The following is a 27,444-nucleotide window of genomic DNA, read 5'->3' as shown; positions in this document are numbered from 1 at the left end:
GCAGTGGATGTGTGTGTGTCTGCCAAACACCTGCACAACTCAAAATTATCTGGTCTCATCTCAGTCCTACTCTGTGTTTAAAACTACATCATCTGCATGGGAAAAACTGCAAAGCATTCTTTAGGCCTAGATACACACAAATGAGTGCATATAAAACTTGTGATAGCTCAATGAGCTCTATGGAGAGTACCAATGTTAACTTCCTTTGGGGGCGGGTGTGTGTGTGCACAGCCACATATGGTTGTTTTTTGTTTTGTGATGCCGAGGTTCAAACCCAGGGCTTTAAGCATGACAGGCAAGTGCTCTATGGCTGAGCCATATCCCCAGCCCAATTTCCTGGTTTCCATATCGTACTATAACTATGCATGATGGTAAAATTGTGGGAAACTGGATGAAAGGTACAGGGGACTTTTCTGCATTATGCAACAACTTGTGATTGTAAGATTATTTCAAATTTGAAAAGTTTTTAAATAAAATACATCTTTAAACATTTATTTGAGATAGAGTCTTTGAAGAGGTCAGTAAGTTAAATCAGATTATGTGGGTGGACCCTGATCCAACCTGACTGGTATATTTGTAAGAAGAGGGAAAGAGGCCCCCAGAGGGACACACACCAAAAGGCAGCAACAGAGTGGCCTTCTGCAAGCTGCAGAGAAACCGTTAAGAGAAATCAACACTGTTGCCACCTTGATCTTGAACTTCTAGCCTTCAAAACCATTAGAAAATATATTTCTGTTGTTTAAGCTGCCCAGTGTGCTATACTTTGTTAGACTTACCCTCACAAACTAAGATGCATCTGGTTTTGTCTCCTGGCCTTGGCATCCCAGCAAAGGTGTGGCAAAAACCCATTAAATAAGAAACAAGATCTTAGCACATAAGAGCTAAATTTTAGGCAACCTCTCCCTACCCATGTAAGGTTGGTGCTCAGCAAGGTCACTGAAATATAGAAGGATCAGTAGTTTTCATGGTAGGTCCAGTAGGCAGAATAAGGGTAGGGAAACTTATAAGAAAGCAGATTTCTAACACAACCTAAGGAAAACTTCCAAATGGTATTGCAATTTGGAAATGGAATGAATGGCCACATGATACTATAATGTCCAAACTGCTGAAGCAGAAGATGAAATAAATCAGCTCACCTGTTCCAGAAGTCTCAGCTCTGATTGACACCCATCTCTACTCAAAGCACCAGGAAACAGGGATGTGATCTTCTATGATGTCCCTCTAGTCTCCCCATCTTTCCCCCAATTCTTCATTCTGACTTTGACACTTAATTTCCATGCAAACAGCACCTACTGGCTTAAATTTAAGGTAGAATGCTGTCTTCCTACCCTTCCTGGCTCCCAGGAATTTTATTTCCTGAAGGTTTCAGGGTGTCTTGTGAAACACCCTAACTTGCACCTGACTCTGAACCACCCTTGACTCCCATACAAACCCCTGCCTTGTGAGCAGATCTCAGATGCACCTGAAATAAGCAGCACTCTCAGACCCAGAGCCCAGCCCCATCCAGATAAATGATCTTGGACAAGTTTCTTCACCTCTAAGTATCACAGTTTACCTGTATGCTTCATATTGAGCAGCAAAAGTTTTGAAAACTGATTTCTAACAAAGCAATAAATGGTATGGCATATATTCACAAGGGAATACTAGTATGCACCAATAATGTCATGGAATATTCAGTAACACGATGAAATGTTCATGAAATATTAAAATAAATGAAATTACAAAATACTGTTTATTATAAACAGTTTCATGTAAAAAAGCAACCAATGCAGAAAATGAGATTAGAATGACATACACCACAAAACTAGAATTAACTATTCTCCTTTTCTGTATTTGTGAAGTTGCCAATAGTGAGCTTGTGAACTCGTATGACTTTTTAACTAGGAAAAAAGTTATTTTAAACCTCTTTACTATTCTTTCGCCTTTTCCCTCCTCCTCAAAAACAAACAAAAAGGCAACCAACTAATGTAGAAATCTAGTGAAAGAACATAGTAAAGTAGCCCATTACATCATTCCCCTACCCCTCAGAAAATCAAATACGACTTGCTGTATTTTAAATTTGGAAAAACAAAGGGCAGCTAAGAAAGCTGCACTAAAGGAAGGTCACAACATGGAGCTAGCTAGAGACATGACTAGACTCCCAAAGGATCAATTCTTGGACCTCAGCGGGGACCAAATGGGTTCCACCAACACCCTGCCCATTCAGTTCCTCTAGGAACAAAGAGTGCCACGTGCCACCCACGAGTCATTATCTGGCCGCCCTGTGAAGCTGAGCTCCGCAATGGTGCTGTACTGAAAAGCCTGCCAGCAGAGTTGAGTCCCCATTCATCCAGTTTTGTCCCCTGATAATAAGCTCCTCTGGCTCCTTTCTGACACTAGAAAGAACTGACTGCAGAATGGTGGCAGCCAGAGAAGGTCCCTGTGAATGGCCCATCCAGGAATTCAGGTTGGCAATAGCTCCGCCACAAGAGGCCAAAGCAAATCGTCGTTTCAGTAAGACTTTTCAGCCTCACTCAAGATAGATAACTTCACTTTTCCTTAAGTGTTAAGGCCTTGCCTCTGACCTAGCCACAAATGTTCAGACTGCACCCATCTGATGACCTACTATGTGGCCAACCCAGAGGCAGATCTCATCACCAGTGAACTGCAGCCTGGACAGGGCATGCTGATCATTCTTTTCCCCAGCACACTCAAGAAAAGACTGCTTGTAAACAAGCCTTTGTTTTACATGTGCAATATTTAAATCCTTTAGATCACTAATCCAGTGTCACCCTTTAGGCATGTGACCAAATGATTCACAGGCCTCTCTCCAGACAAGCTTTGTAGGAGTGAGAACCAGGAGACACACACATAAAATTATACTCCAGTGAGCTCACATTTATACCTATGGTCCCAGGTCATTCCTTCAGATATCCCTCATCTCTTAGGCTATATATCCCATGGATCCTTCCTGAAACAAAGTGGCTTCAGGAACAAGCACCCAATTAGAGGAGATAAATGCTGAAACATTCTCATGACCATAAAAACTATTTTATGACTCATACAGTAAATGAACGAACCAGTTATTCTCTGCATATGTTACGGTCTTCTTAAATTGTTAGTGGAGAATTTGACCCATGCATGGACTAAAAGCCACCTACTGAGGCCAGTCTGTGCAAAAAGCTTACTCTCTGCTGTTCCTGATAAGCAGATGCATGAAATCATTTCAGAGAGACCCAGAGCAGCCATCTCCACAGCTGTACACTGACACATTTTGGAATCTAATCAGAGACACAAGAGCCACTAAGATGTCCACGCACCATGCAAATAGACACTCAACCAACTCGATTTAATTATCATAGAGAAAAACAGAAGCCTGAGCAGAAATTCAATTGAAATCCTCTTCCTACCAAAGACTCACTGCAAATCCCATAAACCACACCTCAGAACTGAAGAAGGCCCCTTCCCAAGAATGGTAAGCCCTACTGTTCACACCTTCACCTCCCACATCCAAAGTCAAAACTCTTCCTCATCCTGAAGTTTTGCACATAAAAGCCAACCCATGCAGTGGAGGAGATATCAGAGCCTAACTTCTCAGAGTATCCTTCTAGAAAAGGGTTCAGACACTGCGGCTACAAGCCTCAAGCAGAGGTGAATTAGCACCAGTATGAATTCAGGGGCAATTAAAGAGAGATTTTTCTCCTTGGTTCCATCATCAGAGATAAGAACTCAACTTTTCACTCCCTATTTCCTTCCCTGCATTGGAGATTGCACTGGGCAGAACACTGCCCAGGAGATTGTTTTAATTGGTGACTAAGAGTAAACAGCTCCCTGCGCCCCCCCCCCCCAACATAGACACACACAAAGATAAAATACGAAAACTTTCCCTGGTTTAACTGCTTGCTATTACTGCTACCAGAAAACAACTCCACTGGGGTCCTAAGATAACAGCAGTCAAGTCAGAGACCAGTTGTCTGACTGGAGCTCAGGAGACCTTTCTTTGCTACATGCTGTAGTCTAGGTCCTGATCTGCAACTGATTCATATGATGTGCCTTCCACTGAAGTTCTAGCAGCAGCAAAAGCTAAATGATTACCTCAGTCCCCACCCCCACCATGTCCCTCCTAACCATTTGAGGGAATAGCCATCTTGGTTGAGCAGTCCTGAGTTACATCTAGGCCACCAGCACTCCATCTGTGGATGAGGAGACACATACTCTCTACCTTTCCCATCCAGAACGTCCCCTTCACAGGGAGCAGAAACATCTATTTGCAAGACAGTTGTTCATGAAAGCCCTCCACTCCACAGTTGGGACAGAATGCCACAGAGGAAGATCAGCACTCTGGTGTGTACCCTTTCCAAGCCACTTTATCTCAGAAACCTTGGGCAGTGACAGGTGAAAACTTGCAGACATCAAGCTTTATGTTAAATTTGGTTCAAATTCTATTTTAACTTAAACCTACATATTATAATTAACTTTACACCTCAAGGCACACGGCATATGGGAGGCACAAAGCTTTCCCAGACAGTTAATTGTTTCAAAGCTTAGGACTCAGTGACTAGGGACGAGTCGGAACAATCCAATGGCTTAAAGAAGGCAAAATTACACTGGGTAAATAAGAAGATGGAGATGCTCAGCAGGACAGCCTTCAACCTTCCAAATGACCATCCAACAGTGCCACACAAGCAACTTGCAATGCCACTGAAAACCCTAGACCTACAGGTACTTCCGTCTTTCCTATATAAAATATCAGAAACTAGAACAGTGCAAAATAATTTTTTTTAAATATGCAAATCCTTTATCTCTTCCTAAATATCCAGTTCCTGCCCATATCCACATTATTATAAACATTTATCAGAAATCACCAACTTTGAATTATACCAAATGCCAGCAATGAACCCTCCTTTTGAGCTAAAAAAGAACACTGCCCAAGAGATTGTTTTAATTGGTGACTAAGAGTCAACAGCTCCCTGCGGCTCCCCCACCCCACAACATAGACACACACAAAGATAAAATTCCAAAACTTTCCCTAGTCATGTCTTCCCATGTGAAGTCTGTTAAGGCTCCAACACAGTGGGGCTAAATTATGCACATGGGAATCACCTGGGAAGCTTTAAAAAAAAAAATGCTCCACCCCAGGTTACACCTTGGATCAACTAACTACACTATAGAATTTTGGGGAGAGGAGGGACAACCCCAGAATCAGTATTTTTCAAACCCTGCAGATGTGCAGACAAGACTGAGAATCAATGCCCCAGCAATACCAAAGTACCTGGCCGACTTTTGTCCCAAAGGTCAACATACTCTGGTTGCAAGTGCACACACCCAGCAGAGGCAGCTCCTACCTATATAAAGCGAGGAGTCCTTCCTCCGCACGTGGTCGTCGATGTAGGAGACCCCCAGGGGCTGCACGGGGGTAGCACCGATGCCCAGAAGCACCTGGGCCCCAATGAGCAGCAAGTACATCATGTTGGTGGCCGTCCTGTTGCGGCAGATGAGGTCAGGGTCGGGCCCCTCGTCGCTACCTGAGCCGTTGGCAGCGCAGACGTCGCGGCCCTCAGCGCCCCAGCGGATCTCGCCAGCCTCGTACTTGTACTGGTGGGTCAGGAACTCCGGCAGTGCCGAGAGCAGTGCGCCCAGCGCCATGACGATACCACCGCAGCCGATGAGGCGAGGGCGGTGTCCGCGTGCCCCGAAGTAGCTCACGAAGAGGATGAGCGCCAGGTTTCCAATCTCGAAGCTGCTGGCGATCACACCCACGTCTGCGCTCTGCAGGTTGAACCTGCGCTCCAGGGTGGTCAGGACACTCACCTAGGAGAGGTGAAAGGACATTTCAAAGCCCATCCAAACAGTCACCAAGGGGGCATCCTCTCTGCCCTTCCTGGACCCTCCCACCCACCTGACATTGGTACCATTGCAAAAAGGCAGATGGAAACCCAAAGAACCAGAAAAAAATATTCACTGAGTATGATAACCTCAATTCAATGGTTAAAAATTCACTTTCATAATAGCAAGGCCGTTTTCTGGGCACCTGTTTGCACCTTGAGAGGTTCTCTAATTTCCCTATCCCAGGTGCTTCCACCACTTAGAGCCCCTGAAGTTCAAAAGAAGCCCTAAAGTCCACAGTATGCATCTTTAAAAGGAGCAAAGTTACAAAACACTCACTTGACAAGAGATTCCCTGTGCATGTAACCTATGCAAATGCATGCTATACAGTTCATGCTGGGAGACAATAGAAGTACAGGCTCTTTCAGGAGGTCTTTGCAAAGCCTAAGCAAAATGAATAAACAAAAACCTAATTGGCAAATAGACAAGCTAGATTATCTCAGGATAATTATTAGTTCTGCTTTCTTCTGGGAATTTCCACATGATGCACGTTTCTCTAAAGGCCACCAGGTAAACACACTCCTGACTATTCTAAACACTACAGCCCTACCAAAGACCTTCAGATGCAGTATTTTTATGGTTTTCCCACCTTTGTATTCTTGTCTGCTCTACATTTAACAAATATTTACTGAATATTTGCTGTTTGCCTGGCAATGCCCTAGACACAAAGGATGGGGAAAATGAGAAAGAGGCACCTGGCTTTGAAAGGCCACCTAACAGGAAGGTATATGTGTGCCCAAATAGACTGGAGGCTCCATTCCTGAAGCAAACCTCACACTGGGGTACCAAGCAGAGAAGCCTTTTTTTTATGGAGTTTCTTAAGGGACAAGGAAGATGAGCAAGCATCCCTCTCCTTTGCAAGTTCCATGAAGGGTATTACAGGAAATTCAAGCATCCCTACTGTGGGAGATGGCCTCCAATCAAGGCCCTCATGGGCAGGGAAGAGCACTTTAGGCAAAAGAAAGGGCATGAGCCAAAGCCAGCAGCAGCAGTACAGAATGGAGAATCACTGGAAGGGGGATTGCAAGCAACCGTCATGAGGAACTCAAGCTATCCCGAGCCATGTGCTAGAAAGAATGCACATCATGGAGGGAGAAAAACCTGGTGAATCTCTGCTGTTTCCTTAATAAGCTCTGTGGCCTCAGTCACATTACTTAATCTCCCCCAGCCCCGATTCTGTAAAATAGGAATCATGGCATCCACCTGGCGAGACAGGTGTGACAATTAGAAATAATGTATGTGAACTCTGTTGGTTCCATTGGTTGCGGGAGCATATAGAGAGACAGCAAAGCACAATGGGGACAGCAGGCCAAGTCAGGGCTCTGGCTGGACCTCCTGGATACATCCTGACTCTGGGTGATTTTGGCCAAGTCACTCTGGACTTTAGCTTTCCCATCTGTAAAAAAGGGGATAACAATGTAACCTCCCAGGGCTAGTGCCAAGAATAAGCCATGCATATGTGTAAATGTGCAGTGAGCATTGACTATTACCATTATCACTGTTATGGTCATTTAGCTGTGAGCACCAGGGAGCATCCAAGATTTTTAAAGAGCCTAAGGGTCTCACCCACTATGGCCAATGGATGCTGGAAGAATGAAGAAATGAATGTCAATAGAGAAAAGAGCTGAGCTATTAATGGAGGAAGGGAAAAGAAAAGACCCCCACAAATACAGCACCAATGGAAATAAACAGAAAAAGATGTGAGAAGCATTTTAGGCGCAGAGTTGTATATTATAGGCAGACAGGGCTGGGGTGGCTGACCAATTAGGTATGTGCTGCTAAAGCAAGGTAGGAAAAAGTGTCACAAGGAGCTAGCTTCCCTCCCAAAGTACAAACAGGGACACATCTGTAAACATCCATGCATACCCAACCTCCCTGCAATGTCCATACACATACACCTATGCACATTTGTGCACCTGTGAAGGTCAGTATGTCTCTATTTACCCTTACTTTAAAAAGACCAATGTAAAGAGCCGATTCCTCTTTGCCTTTTCAACCATACACATTTAAACTGGATCCTTTAGCCCAATGGTTCCCAGCCCCACCTGAAGATTGAAAGCAGCTGGGGAGCATGACAACTTCAGGTATATGGTCTCTGGAGGCGTTTCTGTTCCAGTTGGTCCAGGGAGCATCCTGGGATCCTGGGGTGTTGTTAAAGCTCACCAGCTGATTCTAACATGGCTAACATAATGACACATTGTGGGGGTCTCACTGTCAGCACTGATAGTGGGCCAGCACTACAGAGGTCTAACATCTACGTACACCCTCTGTCGCCAGGGTTCCAATTGAGATTTCTATTTCCACTGTGCTTTCTAACCAAGCCAAGGCCAGGCCAGCTCCAACTCATTCAGCCCTAGTTATATGATTAGATAGTTATTTTTCAAATGCCAAGTATTTGCAGTTGTTGAAAAAAGAAGTGTAGCTGCTTCTGACCTCATCAAAATGGCTCTCAAATACACCCAACACAGGCTTCATTTATTCATTTTTTTCTTTCCAACAACACAAACACACACGGCGGAATAAATTCTCATAGGTAGATAACACGGAAAGCAGTGTAGGACCAAAAAGGCAGGCAGTCCAAAGGCCTGGTGGAGCCTCAGGGGATTCTATCAAGGCTTTTGTGCTGTCTTGAGAGGCACCCAGAACAGCCTAGATGCAGAAGTGAGGCCAGGATGAATCTAGGCAGAACCACCCAAGTGTGACAGAGCCACTTTGAGTAGTCTGATGGTGTGTTAGGTTTCTGCCCTATGACAACAGACCTGAGACAAACAACAAAAAGGAAACTTTATGGAATTCAGTCCATGGTTGCTTGGCCCTATTGCCAGACAGGATATTATGGTGGGCAGTGTGTGGTGGAGAAAGCTGGACACCTCAGGATGGCCAGGAAGGGGGGAGATGGGAGGCGGGCCAGGGTTCCAGTTTCCCTTCAAGGGAACACCCCCAATGATCCACCTTCCTCCCACTAGGCTCCACTTCCTAAAATTTCCACCAACCCCCGATAGTGCCATGGGCTGGCAACCAAGTCTCTAATGTGAGGGCCTTTGGGGACATTTAAGATCCAAACCTGTGGATGTGCCCAGCGACCTCCACCATGGGAGTGAAGGGCAATAAAGTGGGTGGAAAGACTGAAGCTCCAATTATGTTTCATTTCTGCCATGAGGCATGATGACATGCACCCTAGACAGCATATCTGACACCACGTGACAACTGCTCCATTTCAGCAGGTGCGCTCCATCATAAAATATCATGCAGGTGTGTTCGTTGATGATGACAGATAAGACTGGTGGGGACAGAGACAGCTGTGGGCAAAACACAAAATAATCCCACTGGAGACAGATAACACGCCTGCAGCTCTCTGCCCTGGCTCAAACCTGCTCTTTGCAGAGCACCTCCAGGAGTGACAGGAAGTAGCTGAGTCTTTCTCTCCTTGACCTGTGGCCCCTTACAGGACTCACTCAGCATGCCTGTCCATCACAGTTAAGTTATGCAAACATTCTGAAGTGATGCTTTGTGGATCAATTAGATCAAAGGCTAATGTCTTCACTCATTTAAAACACAATTTTGAGAAGATGGACTAATTAAGTATGCATGAGGCCATAAAAGCCACTTGTGGCTTTTATGTGGCAGTGAACAATCCGGCAATGAAGAAGCTGCATTCTAAAGGGAATGACTGTCTTTACTTAATGGGTAACAGGACTAATGGAAAACATCTTGATAATTGGAAATGAAGGGGCAGCAACTCCAGGGGGAGAAGGAAAGAGGAAATGCCCTGACCCAGGGCCAAGTAGAAATGAAGTTATTATTAAAAAGAATGCAATATTTATCTGATTTCTACTACCTTGATTCAAAAAAAATATTATTGCATTTTACAATCTGCTGGAGCACTTGTTAAAATCATTGAGATAATACCTGGAAGAATAAGAGGAATAAAGGGTTTTTTTTTTGGGGGGGGGGATATGTTTAGTGGTATTCAGGATTGAAGCTAGGGCTTTGCACATGCTAGGCAAGCACACTACCACTGGGCTATACCTCCAGCCCTAGCATGAGGTTTTACAGATGTCTGATGCCCTGTTGGAGCTGAATTACCCTGATCATCCAGAAATACACTCAATATCAATGTAGGGTTATGATTCTCCACTTCTAATGGCAACAAAGTCACTCCCAGAGTGCTGCGGCTCCACCTCCAGAGTTTTGTTTTGGCTTTTAGTACCAGGTATTGAAGTCAGGGATACTTAACCACTGACCCACATTCCCAGTACCCCCCACCTTTTCTTTCTGAGACAGCATTAGTTAGTAAGTTGGGTAGGGTCTCACTAATTTGCTGAGGCTGTCTTCAAACTTGTCATCCTCCTGCCTTGGTCCCTTGAGCCACTGGGATTACAGTGGCTCCACACCTGGCACCCCCCAGAGTTTTTGATTCATCAGGCCTGGGTAAGACTGAGAAGGTGTTTGACTGGCTTTCCTTCCTTCAACCATCCTGGCCCCATTTAGAAGATGAAAGGGTTTGATTTGACATGAATGGAAAATAATTCCTCCTCATTTGCAGTTCACGGAGACAGTTCCCACATGTGGAACGCATTGGATGGCTCACCTTTGAGGTTTGTGCATCATGCTCAGGCCAACTACAAGAAGGAGTGCTTAGCTGCAAAAAAAGGACTTTGGACCATGTTGAAATATGTACTGTAGTGCAGGACGTACCTGGAAGCCATGGGCAAGTGCATAGGAACCATTCCTCATCTTTAAAAGGAGCAGAGTTACAAAACACTCATTTGACAAGAGATTCTAAAGGTCAGCGGTGGCAGCTCCAAATTGCCTCCCAAGAGATGTGCCCACATTCTTACAATGGCTTGGGTGGTGGAGCTGAGGTCTGGGCTGGAGTCACCTGGGGAGTTTTAAAAAAACAGTGCCTGCTCCAAACTTCACTAAGACTGATGGAATGTATGAGAGGTGGGCCTGGGCATCCATATTTTCAATGTTCCCAGGTGACTCTAGCACCTAGGCAGGTGGAGGAGTATGCATGCACACGTACATGTGTGTGTACACCGCAGAGGGTTGTGGATGCAAGAATGTCCACAACACTGCCACCTACTCTTATCAGTGGAGTTTTGTAGCAGGGGAGCCTGGAGTTCCAACCTGGCTTTGAGGATACTTGGTCAAATCAATCCTTCTGAGTCTGTTTCCACACCTGTGCCCTGGATACAACAGTAAGTACTCCTGTTGACTGACACGAGAACCAACACTTCTGGGCCTTAGCTCATGGCCTGACAGCAGATCCCAAGAGGCTTGGTGTGTGCTACTTTCAACTAGCATCAGCTCTGCATGGTTCGAGTCAGGGAACCCTTGTATGTGGTCTCTTGATCAGTGACTTATCTTTCACACAGGGAATAATGCTTGAGTAACTCCTAAAGCCAATTAATATTCCACCCCTGCAAGAAACCAGTCAAATGAGCTCCCTTTCCTTAAAGGAGCTAGCCTGACGTCTTCCTGTGGGAGCTGTGTCTCCTTTCCCAAGTAGAAACCCCAATGAAAGCCCTGCCTGCCTGTTCCGTCACGTGACTCCATTCCCTTTCCATCTTCATCTTATCAAAAGAGCATCGTGCCTGAGATCACTGTGAGCGCTAATGAGGTCATGCATCAGAGCAGCTGGCACACAGTAGGTACACATTAAAGAGCTAGTCTCATCATTGGTGGGCTTGGTTTTTGTGAGTTCTACAGCTTCAAATTCAATTCCACACACTTAAGTGCTGCTCTGTGGGTGGAGCAAGAAACCTGTGATTATGAGACATCTGTGGAGAGCAGAAGGAAAAAAATCCAGTAACACAGCCTCCAACAGGGTCAGAGTGCCAAAGGGCTCAAGGGAATCAGAACATACGTTTGGCTGCATGTGGAGGAAAAACAGACCCGGGGTTACAACAAGGATAAACTAGGTTTTTAATAAATTTGGCAAGGAAGGAATTATTACAACCTTCCAGAAGCAAAGATCAGTAGCACCGAGGAGGCACAGTAGAGGGAGAATTTAGTTCACCTGGGAAAGGCAGGAATACTATGTGGCTTCAGAGCACTATGCATAGTCAGAGCTAAAACAGTCTTTAAGACTTGAGTTGGCTCTTGATTTGGAGGTCAATGGGGAGCCAAGAGAAGTTGTTGAGCAGGAATGCCCCTCCATGATAACACAGCATGGAGTAAGGAGAGACTGCTGAGGTACCTATCATGAAGTCCTGATAAGAAATGAGGCTTTAGCATGTTATTGTTGGTACGACATCAAGATGACTACCTGTGTGAGAGATGTCTCTAAACTCAAATTTTATAGACCTGGCAGTTGACAGGAGGCATGGACTAAAGAAGGGCCCCTTGTCAGGGAGCAAATGCTAACAACAATCCAAGAGAAGTCAAGCTCATGGTAGTCTTACAAAAGACTTGTAGTTCCTCCTCGCAGAGTTTCCTGGCCAGAGTTTGGCACACTTTCTGTAAAGGGCCAGACAGTACATATTTTAGACTTCCAGGCCATATGATCACTATTCAACTCCACCATTATAGCATAAAAGCAGCACTTATAGACAACACAGATGGCAGTGTTTCAATAAAACTTTATTTATAAAAATCAGGCAGTGGGCCAGACATGGTGGCCTACAGACCTAAGCAGAATGTTAAACCTCTGTTCTAATAGTTCTCCATCAATTCACCACAGGAAATCACATTATTCCTTTGGTAATAAAAACACAAAACCACTGAAAACAAGTTTATGAAGCACTCTTGTTACTAAAGGACACACATAGAGTCATGCTAGGTACAACATTGATGCCAGTTCGTGGTGGTGTTTCAATCCTACAAAAGCAATCTGCAAGATAACTTGAGTTTGTGGTCTGACATGCCAAGGATATATCTTCTGATAGTGAAATAGGGGGAAGGGGCTCCATAAGCCCAGAAATCATTTCCCTATGATGAAGCAGCAACAGCAATTTCATCAGCTGAGTGCAGCCCACTACATGTTTCTGTTTTTCATCTAAAGAGTAGCTCCTTGGAGCGAGTGATTTAATGCCCCAGGGGAACAGTACACAAAGCACATTCACTTGTGAATTGCAGGATCCCACGTTTGCAGAAGCAGGTCACAGAGGACAGCAGGTGCAGCCTCTTATACTTGCTGTGGTGGCACAGAGCCCCCCTCCTGCTTCCCAAGTTCACCAGGAAAGAAAGACAGTCAAAGCTGCTTTATTTCTGGGATGACTTGGCCCATATTAGGCCCAGAAAAGTTGGAATAAAGGGGTGTGGTCTTGAAGCTTTATTTTTTTTTTAAAGCAGAATAAGAATTATGTGGAGGATCCCTTAGACATTGATTCTGGCCTCCAGCATATGTCAAAAGCATCACTGATAACAAGTTTATAAAGCACTCCTGTTGCTAACATGGAAAATTCATTCTTGGCAGTTTTGGTGTAAGTTTATTTTTGTTTTTTAATCCCATGGAAGTAATTTCAAAACAAGTTCCATTTCTTATCTGATGTTCCAAGGATATGTCTTCTCATGGGGGGGGGGTAGCAATGAAACACATGCAATTTGAGAACCTTACTGTAACTGTGTAACACTAAGCACCGCACTTAGCCTGCCGTTCCCCTTCCAGTCTATAACATGGAGGTGACAACTCCAGCCTTACATCTTGTCATGAAGTTCCAATGGAGAAACACTCTGCATGGTGGTTGCTGGGACAGCAGGTGTGCACACAGCTGCACATGGCTTTTCCCTTCATTGCAGCAGAATCCTGAGCTACCTGCTCTCCCGTGGGCCACTTCTGTATCACCCTCTGTATCTGGCTTTTTTAGGAGCACTATCGTTTTCTCTAATCACCTTGAATGCCTGCCCGTCTTTGGAAAGGCCTCCATGGTCTCGGAGACTCCATCTCTGCTGTGTCCTGTACTTTCCTCTACTTCATTATTTGCATCTTCAGACCAATTCCCTCCCTACAGCCCCTAGTTTCTCTCATCTCTCCTCTCCTGCTTGTCTTCCCTAAATGGCCTTAAAGTACAACATTGGCAGGTTTGGTTGTTTTGTTTTTTTTTTTCCCCAAATTATTCCTTGTATCCAGTGAATTTTCATGTTCCAATTTATTCTAATTGTAACATTTTATAATTCTCTTCTTTAAAAATCACTCCATGTAATTGCTTCAAGCTTAAAAATCTCTCATTGATTTTTCTCTGTAGCTCTTTGCTCTATCATGGAAAAACAAAGGCTCCCCATCCCTACTGGGTAGAGTCAACTAATAGAATGTTCTCCCACTTGGTACCTGAGCTTTAAAGTCATTAACAGATATCCTGGCATCAGGCCGACTCTTATTAATAGTTTGTGTTTAGCACCTTTCACAAAACAACTGAGACACTGTTCCAATTCACAATTTACATGGTGCCAGATCTCTTTTATTAGAGAAATCCAAGAACAAAAGGGATTAAATGATTTCCTCAGCAGTCAACTAAAAAGTATAGAGGACCAGACATGGTCTTAAGAAAGATTTTAGTCTAACACACTAACAAAATCTATGCATACACATATACACCCTGGGCAGAATTGTTTTCACTGAATCAGCCTTCAGAATATGCTCTAGGGCCCTGGCTTACTGTCAGATGAATTGAAAAACCCCACAGTGAGTACCTATGCTGTGTGCCTGGCTCTGATCCAGAGGCTGAAGATGCAAAGTTTGTTAATATTCTATCCCCATGTTGGCCCTGTGTAATGCAGATGCCACGGTAGAAATAGGCAATGATCATAAAGGGTGAATAAAGTTTCTCTACACCATAATAAAGAGAAACTTACAGTCAGTATCCAAAGAAATAGCACAGTAAGTACCCAGCAATGGGGAAGGAAAGCCGCATGGGGGAGACTCTGGAATGGGGGCACCATTAGTTATAGTTACATGGAACATATATTAATTATTTAAGCCAAGTACAGTACTGAGTGCTTTACACACACTAGCAGGTGTATTCTACACTGATTCAACAAGGTGCTTAATATTACCATCCCAATCACACCCATAAGGAACCTGAGCAGGGAGAAGATAACTAACCACCTCACTGAAGGCCATGAAGACCCCAGGGATCCCAGAGCCCCCCAGTGATCAAACACTGTGCCCCTGCTTCAGTGAGACAGCCTGGATCCAAGTGTGAAGGCTAAGGGAACAATCAGGCAAGCAGACAGGCCCCAAGCAATTAACAACCAAACTTGCTATTAGAAAAAGGAAAAATTAGTTATTATTTAAAACATTATGTAGGAATAAATGAGGGCACATGTAATTTTTATAGCTCTGGGTTAAACAAAGATAAATAGCTTTCTTTACCACAAAATTTATGACAGTTTTCCAAATGGTAATGTTCATTGTCTATTATCCATCAAAAGTATAGTTATGTAGCATTTTCAGAAATTCCCTTGAACTTGGAACATTTTTTAGAATTTTTTTTTTTTTTTTTTAGAAAAAGTAGGCATTCCTTGAAAACCTGTATGTGTGTGTGTGTGTGTGTGTGTGTGTGTGTGTGTTTACATGTGTATTTTCAAGGCTGATCTTAGAAATGTTTTTAATCAAGTGCTAGAAAAAGCTCTACCTCTCATAGGAACTAATTCTTATTTCCAGTTTTATTTTTCTTTTTGCTTTGCTTACTAGGAATCTCATATGGCCCTACTAGAGTAATAGTTTGAGACGTCAGGGCTAAGCATATGCATTTCATTATTTCTTCTTCTTCTTCTTCTTCTTCTTCTTCTTCTTCTTCTTCTTCTTCTTCTTCATATTTATTTTTTGGTTAGACACAATACCTTTATTTTGTTTAAATTTAGTTTTTTGTGGTGTTGAGGATTGAACCCAGGGCCTCGCGCATGCTAGGCGAGTACTCTATCTCTGAGCCACAACCCCAGCCCTTCATTTCTTCTTCTTGAACTCAAATTCTACTTGTAATTCCACAGAAGTAAGTTGTTTACAAACTGCTTCCACCAGGCTTGGGTACAAAAATCACTGTATTAAAATTCTTCAAGAGCAACTCACCACACAGGTCATACCAAGCTTTATCAGACAGGTTAAATCCTAAATACCAAGATAATCTACTTCCACATAATTATATTCTCTTTTGGAAATGAACCCCATAAGTAAGCTGATAAGAAAATAAGAAAGTTAGAAAAGCTTGTGCATCCTGGTATAAGATAAACACAGGTCAGAACAAAACAGCACCTGCTTATGTGCAGCATTAAAAAGCTTCTAGAAGAATAAGGATGTCTAATTTTGTGTCAAAGCTGTGAAAGAAATAACCACACACATCAAGAGCTCACCTTGTCCACCTGTCCACACCAGCTCACTGCTCTCATCTGTCTGTCAATCCTTCCCATTATCTGAGTGTATCTCAGGCCAAAATACCCTCGGCTTCACCTGAGACATAGTGCTTGATGTCAGGACCAAATAGACAGCACTGCAAAAGTGGGTGTTGCTGATCCAGCCTCTTTTCCACAGTCAGCTGGAAGGAACCCAAAACCCACAGGAGTGAAGGATCACACTCATACCCAGGATCACACTCCTGTCAATGACAGGGAGGTCTCCTGACACCCAGTCCAGCTTTATGCCCCCAATGTTAGAAGAAAAGTAGACACGTTGCTACTTGGTTCTACTCCTTCATGAGTCAGTTTACTATTTCTTGGATGCAGGTTACAAGTTCAAGGTGTTAAAATGCTGTACCAATAGGTACCAAAACAAGAACCCAAACATGTGCTTATAACTGAACACAGAAGTGGAGAGGTTAATATCAGTGCATGATGTGACTAGAGTACCTCTTCCTGCTGGAGCTGGATGTGGAGAATCCTCTTCAGAGGAAGGGTTAACAGAGGGCGTGCCAGCTAACTCCACTGCTCTGGACCTCAGGTGAGGCAGAACATAAAGGCAGGATATGGTAAAGGAAAGCTGCTCAGCCATGGCAGCCAGGAAGCAGAGAGAGACAGGAGCCAGGACAAGATATAATCCCAGAAGGCATGCTCCAAGTACCTCCTTCCTCCAGCCACACCCTGCCTGTCTACAGTTACCATCTAGTAGTCCATTCAAATTATTAACCCATGAAATGGATTAATCCACTGATGAGATTGCAGCTCTCATGGCCCAAAAGCCAGACCTCTGAACCTTGCTGCACTGGAACAGTGCTTTCAGCATATGAGCATCCATGGGGACATTACAGATCCAAACCATAAAAGAGGGTATATGCAGAGGGGTGCCCACCTTACCACCACCCAGGTAAGAGCAGCCCCCTCTCTGGCTCAACACAGATCCCTTTACCTACACTATCCCCTCCCATCTCTAAAAAACTTTCTCCATCAATGCTGTGCCCTAGTTTCTTCCTCTTCATTCCCACCCACCTCCCCTGGCTCCATTCCTACCCTATCCACACACTTGCCCCACTCTCACCCAAGTAAAAACAACTTCAAATCAGAAATCCCCTTTCTCGTTATTTCCATCCTCCTCCTTTCCTTCTAACAAGCATTATCAAGAAAGTCCCCATTTGCTGGGCACAGCTCCCTGTTTTCTATGCTGCCAACTCCATGCAGGGTTGGCATTCCTCATTTCTATCACTGCCATGCTGTGGCCACAGGAAGCTGCTGTTGATAAAGAATCCCAATGACCTCCAACTTCTTTGATTGTTATTTTCCTGTCCTCATGATATCAGGTTTCTCTGTGATCTCCAGCATAGCTGACCACTCTCTGTTATGACAGGTACAACTTAGCTGTCCCCGATTCTTTCCCGACCTCCCGTGTATGCCCTCTCCTCCTCCTCTTCTCTTGTTCTCTATGGCTGGAATTCTCCAAGGTGACATCCAACAGTACATCCTGATATTTTTCTGTCTCCTACATACTTTTGACACCCAATCTTTCTTGCTCTCTGGCCACACTGCACCTCTGTGCCCCAAACACCTGCAGCAGATGATGACAGGCCCTCTACCTCGAGGTGGTAATGGCACTGAGACTCTTCTGATCCCAGCACAGACCTCTGCTCTTCTCAGCCTTCTTCCATGAACATTAGCACCTCACCAACCTCTGCACAGACCCAGGCCCCAGAACTCAGGTAGTCAGCCCAAGGTTCCCATCCAGGTGGTATCTGGTCTTCCCAGTGTGTCCACTTTCCTGTCTCACCTCATCCCATCCACTCCCCACTCAATCCTCATGAGTTATTCCCCCACTTAAAACTCTCTAGTGATATGCTCTGCCAATTGGAAAAGTCTGTTCTTTGAGGTGACAGATCTGCTGTGATCCCGCCATACTCTGCCCCTCTGGCCTCCCTTCTACACCAAATAGTATTTGTACTTTGCTACACTGGCCTGGATCTTCCCCCAGCCCAATCCCACTTAGTTTGGAAATCCCGATTTACCCAGCAATAGGCTGCTCACATCCTTCCTCCTCCTCCCAGAAGGCTTCTCTGCCTTCATGTTTTCCCCATGGTACAATACAGACCCCCCCACACAGTGGTCACTATTTTAACACATCTCTTGTCCCTCATGGAGGCTGAGAGCCCCTTCAGGACAAGTATTGTCTTGTCATGTCTGGGACCCTGCTCCAGAGCATAGAGCTGAACACATGATGGCTAAGCCAGGTGGCTGCATACAGCAGTGCAGGACATACACCATTCAGAACAAAGGCACCCCTCTGAGGTGCCTTTGTTCTGAACACTCCATTCACCCCAGCTGTGTCCACTGAAGGAAAAGCCACCAATGTCTCACTCCAAGTTATGGCTCTTTATGGGTGAGAAACAGTCTGACCTAGTGAATGCCCAGAGTCAATCCCTTGCCCTCCCACCATGACCCAGTGATCCCTCCCCTTTGCACAAGGATCTAAGTCAGCATCTCAGCCTAGTCGTTCTGTTTGCTCCTAGATGTGCAGGATGTCAGAGACCTTCTAAAATGGTGGTGGTGGCTATGCTAATTAACTGCTTGGAAATGCAAGCAAGCTGGTCTCAAATTCAACAGTGCCTGTGAGCAAGCACTAAGCCTTGTGACAGTTCCTGAGGGAAGAAAAACTCACCAACCAACCTTTAGCCTCAACAAGGCACCAGGCCATCTGTTCCTGGGCTCCCCTGCTGTTTTTCCTCCTAGCACCTGCAGTGACTCTGAGAACTGCCCGCATGTCCTCTGAATGTCAAGTGTCACTTAGTAAAAGTGATGGGAAGGTCAGATGAGCTGATTATGTGCAAAGCATCAGACCAATGACTAGGTGCCCAGGAAGACAGTCTCTGCCCTCACTGAACCAATGAAAAAAGTTAACAAGACAGCATTTCCAGTACCGGACACTGTTGTTATCACTCTACATACATTAACCCATTGCACGCTCCTTAGGTAGGTCCTATTGTTATTCCAGTCTACAGATGAGGAAACAGAGGCTCCAAGGCTCAAGGTGTAGTAATTTGCCCAGGTCTTGTAGGTAGCCAAGGACAGGACCAGGCCTCAAGCCCAGGCAATCTGGAGCCAGAGTCCATATTTTTAACTGGTATATAATTTTTCCTCTCTAGAAGGTAGGAAAAGATTATGTGGCTGAAATAGCAATTTGAGAAGCTTGGAAAATATTTTCATCAAAGAATAATGATAAAACTGGACCAAATTATTAAAAATAACCATTTCAAGTCTCAGGAAATAGACTAAAAGCATACAACTAACTGAGCATTTATTCATGAACAACTTCTGAACAACTGGGGGTAAGAACCACTGGGAATCTGGTTCTTGCCTTCTCTCCAGCACCCCACCCCGATTAAAGGCTGGCATGGTAGTTCTACCCCACAGGGCTGGTCATGCAAACCAGCCACCCAAGGGAACTCACTTTGTTTGCAATAGAACATGAACAACTACACACTGAGCGATATCATACCAAGATTGATAGCAACAAAGAAGGAAATCTTCCTCATCTCCCCAGAAGTTGTGGTCCTGGCTAGGGCAACCAACAGACTGACAGACTAGACAGAAATTTAAGAGAAAGATTAGCCATAAGGATCTCTACATCTCTGGTTGACCAGAAGATCATGCTCAAATGCTAGAGAGAGGGGAGACTTTCATTCTTGGTTGACAATAAGTCTGTGTGCACAGACAGAAGATAGGCAAAAGGGTCCAGAAGAAAGTACTAGCTGCCTTGACGTTGAATTCAATCCTAGTGGTCATGGCATTTGAACAGAAACTCCGACCAACCACTGACTACATGCACACAGAGGCAAACCCTGTAAAGTCAAGCTTAAAAATAAATAATTTAAAACATGAATAAAAACAAAAATCTGAACCAAGATACAAGTAGCCATATACTAAAGATTCCCCGGATTTAGTCTAGGCAAGTAATTAAACAAATCACAACAACAACTAACCTTCAGGGATTTGAGAACCAAATTCATAAGTGCCAGAGGATATGATCTTAAATGTCCAGTTTTCAACAGAAAATTAAAAGATGGGCAACAAACAAACAAAAATGTGGTCCTTAGCAGACAGGAAAGAAAAAAACCAATCAAATGAAATTAATCTCAGAGGAGACCTCAACGTTGGACATCAAAGACTCAAAGCACCTATAACAAATATGTCCAAAGAACAACAGAAATCCATGTTTAAAGACAAATATCAGCATGATGATAATAACAAACAAAGAATCTTAATAAAGATAAAAAAGGAACCAAATGGAAATTTTGGAGTTGAAAAGTACAATGAAGAAAAGATTCTTTATGGAAGCTCAGTATCAAATATGAGATGTTTGGAGAAAGAATCAGTGAATTTGGTGATAAATCAGTATTATTCAATCTGAAGAACAAAGAAGGAAACTGAACAGAACCTCCAGAGACCTTTGGGATGCCATCAAGCATACCAATATACGTGAAAGAGGAGACCCATAAGGAAGGGAGGGAGAGAGGGAGGCAGAAAAATAATAATAATAATGGCCCAAAGATTCAAAATGTAATAAAAAGCATAAATCTACAGATCCAAGAAGTTCAATAAATCCCAAGTTGGAAAAACACTAAAAGATCCATACCTAGAAAACAGTCTGTTAAAAGGCAACAGAAAATACTGAAAGCAGAGAAGGGGTGGGAGAAGACACATCAATACCAGGGATCCCCCATTAGATTAACAGCCACTTTTCATCAAAAACAACTTAGGCCAGAAAACAGTAGAATGATATATCTGAAGCACTGAAAGAAAAATCTGTCAACCAAGAACAGTAGTCAGCAAAACTATCGTTTGAAAATGAAGACAAAGAAAGCTGTTCCTAGAAAATAAGGACAGAGAATTCACTGCTAGTAGATCTTCCTTACACAGAATACCAAAGGAATTCCTTCAGGTGGAAAGAAAATGACACCTACAGGAACTCACACATACATTAAGAAATAAAGAACACCATAAAAGTTAACCATGTGGGCAAACACAAAGGCTACATGCATGTAATTTTCCTCTTTATTTAACTTATTTTAAAGGCATGTGATTGCACAGAAAAATAGCACAACATTCACAACATGTATAAATATACTAAATATGACAATCATAACACGAGGGAGGGGCAAGAAACAGAGCTAGATTGGAACAAATTTCTGTATTCTACAAGAATTCAGTTACCACTGATCTAAAGGAGACCTTGATAACTAGGTATATACTATACATGCAGTCCCTAAGAAAATAATTCAAAACATAAGGAACAAAGAAAGTAAAATATTTAACACAATAAAGGAAATAAAAAAAGGAAGAGAGGAACAAAAAAGAATGAGACAGAAAACAAACCACAAAAATGGCAGATGTAAAATCAACCACATCACCCTAATAACAGAGCCCAAAATACTAGAAGGAAAGATTGACAAAAAGAGAAACAAAATGATTCAACCCTAACAGTTGGAAAGGTTCATATTCCACTTAAGAATAAAACAAAAACAAGCTGGGCATAGTGAATCGCAAAGTTTGAGGCCAACCTGAACAACATAGTGAGGCCCTAAGCAACTCAGCAAGACCCTATCTCAAAACAACAAAAATAAAATGGTCTGCGAATGTGGCTAAGTGGTAAAGTGCTCCTGGGTTCAGTCCCTAGTTCCCTCAAAAAACAAATGATAAAAACAGCTTCACAGAAAACCAGTAATGACACAGATGACTTGGAAAACACCATCAATCTTACAACTCAACAATAAAATGACAGACAGCTCAATTCTTAAACTAGGCAAATAATTTGAATAGACATTTCACCAAAGAGCACAAGCACATGCCTAGTAAGCATCTGAAAAGATATTTGGCATCACTAGTCGTAGGGAAATTCAAATAAAAATCACAATGAGATACCACTATCTATCCACTAGAATATTAAAAAAAAATAAAAATAAAGACAACACCAGGCATTCAGCTTATGGGAATGTAAAGGAGAAAATACTTATAGTCACTTGGAAAGCAGTTGAGCAATTTCTTAAAAAGTTAAAACATATATGTACACAGGACCCAACAATTCCACTCCCAGGTGTCTGTCCAAGAGAAAAGAAAACATGTATCTATGCAAAGATTGGGAAGAGTGTCATTATGCATCACAGCCCCAAATGTCCATCAACAGTCAGGCAGAAACAAACTGATACATCCCTAAAGCTAATACCAGCACAATCTAATAAATCCAATATTCACTAAAGTCCAACACTAAGAAGTAATATTTAGTAATGAAATTAAACTATTAACACATGCTAAGATGACATGGGTTAACCACAAAAAGATAATGCTAAGTGAAAGAAGCCAGATGAAAAAGACTATATGTTGTATAATTCCACACATACAGCATGTCCAGAAAAGGCAAAGCCAAAAAGAAAGCAGGTTTCCTGCAAGTGGGGCAAGAACGGTCAACCAGCACAAGCACACTCCACGGAGTCACGGAAATGTTTTAAAACTGAATGTGATGACGGTTGCCAAAGTTTACAAATCTGTTGAAATGATTGATTAGTATACCCAGAATGAGCTCTGATGGTATGTAAATTATACCTCAATAAAGCGGGAAGGGAATCAAGTATACAAATGGCCAAAACATAAGGCAGAATGTAGTAAAAGCCATAAGAAAATAGGGAAATGTTGAGGGAGGTCCACAAAAGCATTCCTGGAGGAGGAACTGTTGGAGCCAGATTCTGTACACTAATAAAGCATTGATGGGTTAAGGTCAAAGAAGGGCATTCTCAGTGCAGAGAACCTATCAAGCAGATACACAGAAGTGGGACAAGCAGGGGCATGGATGGGGACATAGTGGGAGCCACACAGTTGGCCAGTTCCTGCCAGTGAAGGGAGGGCTGGTCAGACAAAAGCCTGCAGACCAGTCCCACTCTCTGGCCCTGAGCCAACTTCTTCTCTTCAAAGCTATGCTCTCACCTTGTTGTGACCAGACGTTATAGACTTAGTGTGGGTCTGGTTATTTAGGAACCACTTAAGCCATGTCCAGTGTTCCAGAAGACTTTGGGGTACATCTGAAAACCTAAGAGTTATTATTTTGAAACCTCCTTGGGAGACCCCTATGTTGTTAAGCCTCATGGGTGGCTGTCACTACACAGCTGGAATAGCTCTTCCGCAGGGAACCCAGGAGCCTTCCCCTTCTTCACGGATTGCGCTTGTCTGCTTCTTCATCCCAAAGACAGAACAGAGAATTTCCTTTCAGGCACTGTCTTGTGAATGGATAATATAAGGCATCACAAATAAAATACATAGCAGTAACTTTTAACCTTTTTTTTTTCTTTATCCACCCCTAACAGTCTTTTTACACATTTCTTCCTAATTGCCTCCCAGGAACTGTTAAAACTCCAGACATAATATATGTCTGTTTATATATAGTATGCATACCTATGTTATCTACATAAAAAGAAAAAGATTGTGCCTCCTCTGCAAGAGACTGAAATGAATAGCCCCACTGAAATCCAGGACAACTTTCTCATGCTGAAAGACTGGAGAGCTGGCCCTCCACCCCCAACGGGGGAGACTCCAAGGAGGCTGAGCATGGAGATTGCCCCTGCCAGGCCCATCTAACAAGGCCTAACTAAATCTGCATATTTATCTTCCCTGCCTTTTGTCCCATTTTGCCACTTCTTCTATTTTAAAAGCTTTCCTGGCCCTCAGAACCTCTGAAGATGCAGTTTTGAAACAGAAAGTTTCTTCTATATGACTTCAAAGCTAGCTTTGAATAAAGCCTATTTCTCTACCAGTCTGACTCTAAATATTTGTGAGCCATGAGCTCTGCAGCCTAACTTATTCCCTGGGGCAGTAACAGTTACCATCCCCCCGACCCACAAGAAGCAATTTCCACCCACACACACACCCCTCCACAGGGTTGTATCACCTCCATTAAGAATTCATGTTCTGGGGTCTCATAGTGAAGGGAAGGAGAGGACCCAATCCTCTGAGCATGACGTTAGTGTCCTGTACATCTAAGTGTCAAATTCCTTTAGCTGAACTCTTCCAAATCAATTGGAAAAGGGGAAGTGAATTCAGTCTCTTTGTCCTCCAGAAGCAATTCCAGTGGCTCTAGAGACCAAGGAATAATGGAACCAGGCCTGACAAGGAGAACAATTACAGAAATGAGATGTCTTGTGTATAATAAAAGCAGGAAGCCAAGAGAGACACACTGTTTGGGGAAATTGCACAGATGAGCAGGTCTAAGATGATGTTAGAAATTTTAGCACATAAGAAAATGCACAATCTGGAAAGACCAGGATATTCTGCTTCTAGAATGAAGGCATTATCTCGCTCATTGGATACTCAGGACAAGGCGTTCTTAACCTCAGCAAGGAAGTGGCCACTGCATAACCTGGACCAATGAGCTAGCAGCATATTGCAATGTGCCCTGGTGACATGGGGTTGTGGCTCTGGTTTTAAATAGAGGGTTTGGTGTGTGATGGGTGGAGGCCAGGTACATCCCCTGGGAATGCCAGAGCCCTATAATGTTAATAGAGTCATACCACCTCCCTCTAACTTCATGTTTAAGAATAAGATGTACCAAGAGGCACCTTCACACAAACTAAGAACAACAGAAGCAAACCATGAGCATGAGCTTCCTGCATATCATGAAATTTTGAATCAAAAAACTGCATCTAAAGCAAAAATGTCTTTTCACACTCAACTTCATCTGGCTTTCCCAGCAGTTATCTCCTTTTCCCTACCTGCACTCCTCTTCCTCCTGACATGAGATCCACCACAGGACGCCTGAACAGAAGAAATGGGCCTTGAAATGGAAACTAAGACAGAGCCTGAATACCTCCCCAAACCTAGCTTCACTTGCTTTTAGTTCCTTGCTTATGTCACCGATTTTAGAGGTTGTATAGCCAAGCAGTATATTCCCATTAGCTTCACCATAGATAACACCTCAGATGTAGTGCCCAGAATGGTAACAGTGCCTGAGTTGCTTCTCAGGAACTTGGAGTGGCTCACATGGGTTGAAACCACCAGCCTTTGACGTGGGCCTGTATAAATGTCCAATAGGTGACCTTTTGATATCAGAGGGCAAAAACTCCATCCTCAGAACATGCTAATACCAGCATCTTCTGGACACATGTCTTAAGGAGAGCCATGAAGTTTGATTATGCATGTGCAGGCCACCAATTACTTTACTTTTCCTTACCTCCTGTTATGGTCTGAACATGAGGTTTCCCTCAAAAAGCAATTCAAGAATGTTCAGAGGGCTGGGGTTGTAGCTCAGTGGTAGAGTGCTCATCTAGCATTGGATTCACTCCTCAGCACCACATAAAAATAAATAGATAAAATAAAGGTATCATGTCCAACTACAACTAAAAAATTATATATATATATATATATATAGTTCAGAAGTGAAATGACTGGATCAGGAGGGAGCAATTACCTCATCAGTGGATTAATCCATTGAATGGATTCATAATTTAAAAGGACCACTGGGTGGTAACCGTAGGCAGGTGGGATGTGGCTAGAGGAAGTAGGAAACTGGGGTGGTGGCCTTGGACTATATCTTGTCCCTGGCTCCCCATGGTCTCTCTACTTCTCTCTAGCTGCCATGAGCTGAGCAGCTTTCCTCCACCACGCTCTTCGGACATGATGTTCTGCTTTACCGTAGGCCCAGAACAATGGAGTCAGTTGACCATGGACTGAGTGAAACCTCTGAAACCAAGGGCCCAAAATAAACTTTTCCTTCTCTGAGTTATTCTAGTCAGATATTTTAGTCACAGTGACACAAAGCTGACTAACACACCTTCTATCACCTTCACCAATGCCTCACACTGCCCTGTTTTTCTGTCCCATAAATTCCTCTAAACCCTCTCCCCTGGAAGGCAGATTTGAAATTTGCTCTACCTGTTTCTGCACACTCAGCCAACTCTAAACTCACTACTTTTGCAAAATTCATCATTCTAGGGACTAACCTACCACAGTAGTGTAACACGGGCCTGGTTTAGTAACACAACTGCAGGCCTTGGACATCTATCCAGTTTCAGTGCTGCCCTTGGCACGTGGCTGCCAGGGCCTGGGCTGCAGTATCCACTCGGCTTCATGCAGGAGAACAGCTGATCCACTGGGTCGCCAGCATCCAGGGAGACCGCCTTTATCAGCTGCCAGTCCCAACATTTCTGTCAGCAGGGAAAACACCTGCAACCATGTTCCGAGATAGTCAAGAGAGCAGGGAGGAAGGAAACAGAAATCAGGAGAGGCTGTTGCTTTTATTCCAATGCACATGAAAAACCAGGCTAAGAGTTTAGCAGGAACATTCAATTGCTTAATGATTTTGCTTTAAAAGCAACAATTTGTATAAACAATGACAAACAGTGGCAGGAACTTACCATCCATTATTGTGAATTTTCACAACTTTCCAGATGCCCAGAGTCATTATTGTCTCCATTTTAAAGAGGAGACTAGAGACCAGAAAAGTTACACATCTTTCCCCAAGATCACACAGCTAGAAAGTGGCAGAGACAGGATTCCAACACAGAACTGTCTGGCTTCTACGCCCATGATACCTCTCAGCAGAATCACACCTGATGTCATAGAGGCATTTTCAAAGTATAATTCTAACCATTTTCTTTAAGATGTGGCATGTCCTAATGACAAACATCATATGCAAGTCTCACCCTTTGTCACACTGGGCAGAATGTCCCTCCACAAAGAAGTACCTCCACATGAGGCTTCTGCCTGGAATCCTCCCTCTGAGAAGCAACTGTGCCAACACTATTTTGTTGGCAGGTAAAGCAAAGTTTCTTCAGTTCTGTGATAGGGGCTGTCACTCTGAGCCCTTATCCAGGAAAGAACGTGCTGGTTTATAGAGCACTGGGGGAAAGGGCACATATGCTTATGCTGGAATCATTTCCATAAACACTGGGAAGTCCCTGCCTTAATTCTAGAAGCATGCTATGAATGGAGAATATTTCATAAGAGTTCTCTATTTAACCATGTCTCTTTGTTTTTCCTTTTAGCCAATTATCTTTGGAGCTAGCTATAATTCCAGAAATGGAAGAGAAACAAATGGGAAAGGCAAACACTGGGAATTGGAGGGATTCAGTCTCCTTTAGAGAAGCAAAACCACCAACAGGCTGAGTGATTTCACCGAACAGCTTCCTATTCAAAAACAAGAGCAAGGACTGGTCATTTTGAGGGAGGCTGGGAGAA

The 27,444-nt window shown here is 43.5% G+C and overlaps 1 protein-coding gene across 2 annotated transcripts in view; it reads right to left on the bottom strand.

The window, feature by feature from the left end:
• The window catches only part of Slco3a1 (solute carrier organic anion transporter family member 3A1), a 297,126-nt gene that overhangs the window by 227,090 nt on the left and 42,592 nt on the right, over positions 1 to 27,444 (bottom strand). For both annotated transcript variants that reach the window (XM_026394053.2, XM_026394052.2), the window contains exon 2: positions 5,325 to 5,790. In XM_026394053.2, coding sequence (XP_026249838.1) covers positions 5,325 to 5,790 — 466 coding nt within the window. The remainder of the gene's footprint in view (positions 1 to 5,324; positions 5,791 to 27,444) is intronic.

This window comes from Urocitellus parryii, chromosome 6 (assembly GCF_045843805.1).
Source record: "Urocitellus parryii isolate mUroPar1 chromosome 6, mUroPar1.hap1, whole genome shotgun sequence".
NCBI classification, from domain to species: Eukaryota; Metazoa; Chordata; class Mammalia; order Rodentia; family Sciuridae; genus Urocitellus; species Urocitellus parryii.
Note: the sequence above shows the minus strand (reverse complement) of the source record. Positions and strands in the feature narration are given on the sequence as shown.